General features: G+C 40.4%; 1 protein-coding gene across 6 annotated transcripts in view; it reads right to left on the minus strand.

Moving 5' to 3' along the window:
• Positions 1 to 1,821, minus strand: part of BOD1L1 (biorientation of chromosomes in cell division 1 like 1) — a 35,954-nt gene extending 34,133 nt beyond the window's left edge. For all 6 annotated transcript variants that reach the window (XR_004843204.1, XR_004843205.1, XR_004843206.1 and 3 more), the window contains exons 1-2: positions 1,675 to 1,821; positions 215 to 405 (exon numbers count right to left, since the gene is read on the minus strand). Coding sequence is in view for 3 of the 6 variants with exons in the window: in XM_035903448.1 (XP_035759341.1) it covers positions 215 to 398 (184 nt within the window). In the remaining 3 variants the exon portion in view is untranslated. The remainder of the gene's footprint in view (positions 1 to 214; positions 406 to 1,674) is intronic.
• Positions 1,822 to 1,904: the final 83 nt, after the last annotated feature.

Below are 1,904 nucleotides of genomic sequence, written 5' to 3' on the forward strand. Positions count from 1 at the left end.
CAACAGAGTGACACGGTGGTACATGGCAACATCCCTCTTGCCTTCTACCTTTATACATAGAGTAAGAGACAAGTATTATGGTATGCTGCCTGGAGCTCAGCTTGCTAATACTGGTGCTAATAATTTTGTGCTAGCAGCAAACCTAGTCAGTGTTTCTGCTCTATGAAAAAACAAAATTTCTTTTAATAGACTGCTCAGAGAAATGGTAGAATACCTTGCACTGTAACAGAAGCATCTGTTTTCTCCTCACTTGGAGCTGCACTGGGGCCTGCCTCCTCTTTGTGATTCAATGTGGCTAAAAATTCATGGACAGCTTTTTCCACCTGAGGTCTGAATGTGTGGTTGATCTTTGGGTCCACAACCTGAGAAATAATTCTGTCAATTCCAGATTCCAACATTCCAGACCTGGAACAGAGTTACATGAATTCTTAATAAGAAAGATTACTTTTCCAGAATACCTTAATGAAATATGCTCATTTAGATGCGATGTAAACACTCTTAAGAATGAAGCATTAACGTTTTCTGAGCATCACTGGAGCTATATATTTACCCAGCTGCCTGTATTTCAACAGCTCACTCTATGCCTTATGAGCTAAGAAAAAAAATGCTAGAGAACAACCACACAGAATTAACACAACAAACAGGCTCTTATTATATCATTACTGGTTATGCCTACGAATGTTATCAAACTGTAAAAGCGACATTTGTGGAAAAAAAATTAAGAAGAAACCTGATGTTATCAATTCCCATGACATAAAACAGATGAGTTCTAGAAGGCATGAGGGAGAAACAACTACTAGACTGGTCATCACCACCCTAAGTTACTTTCTGCCCAATACACTGTGACACTTTAGAGTTCTGCAGCTTTATAGAACACTCTTAATCTTCAGTAAAATCAAATAAATGGCAACAGAGAGCTTTATATCTATGGATTCTCTCTAGACCCCTGTAATCTTTTGTGGAACATATATTGCCTCTTATTACTTCTTTAACCCTTTTAAAAGAACAACCAAAAAAAACCCCTAAAAAATAGCTCCTCAGTACCAGTTGTCAATGGTATCACTATGGCATAACTGAATAAATTTGTTCCTAAATCCCTTGTTTGACCCAATTTAGTGACCAAACCCGTGCTACTTTGAAGAATTTTCCTAATGTTTCAACTAAGTTTTGAGAAGAAAAACTAGAGGAACGCTCAGGAAACAATGTAACATCATTTTGATGTAACAGCAGTTCAGAAAAAGCTCCTCTCTCTCTGCCTAGGTTTACATCAGTTTCTTGTTTTGTGAATTTAGCGTTGCGCTCCACAGAGCTTGTCAAATCCTTTTAATTTTCCTTAGCAAAAACCTTGATGATAAGAGCAATTTTATTAATATCTCCCTTAAAAGAAACAGTAAAGAAAGACCTTAGCTAGGGCATTACATCCCAAGTCAGAAACAAGCTTTCCACCCCTGCATCAACCTGGATCAGATAAAATAATATTTGCATCCTTATTGCGACGGCGAGCTGATATCTGAAATAATATCACGTTTTAAACGCTAAAAAAGAGGAAAAAAAAAAAGCTTCTTCCAAAGTTTCTTTGAAGAAAGCACACGTTTTACAATTGACCTAGAGCCTCCGTCGCCTATCGTGGCACACCAGCACGTTCAAACAGAGAAACCCGGAGCCGCCACTTACTTGAGAACCTGCTGCCTAATGTTATTTCTCAGCTGGTTCTTGTTGAGATGAGGACTCCAGGTATGAGTTGCCAAATGATTGGAAACAAAGTTGTCAACGCGCTGTCTCAAATTCTGGTAGGCAGGCTAGAAAGCAACAGCAGAGAGGTTGGCCGGGGGGGCACGGGAAAGCGGGTATCCCCCCGGCGGCCGGCCTGCAGGCGCCGGACCCCCCAGCCCCCTGGAGGTGCC

The sequence above is a fragment of the Egretta garzetta genome, unplaced genomic scaffold, assembly GCF_000687185.1.
Source record: "Egretta garzetta isolate BGI_Z169 unplaced genomic scaffold, ASM68718v1 scaffold151, whole genome shotgun sequence".
Classification (NCBI taxonomy): Eukaryota; Metazoa; Chordata; class Aves; order Pelecaniformes; family Ardeidae; genus Egretta; species Egretta garzetta.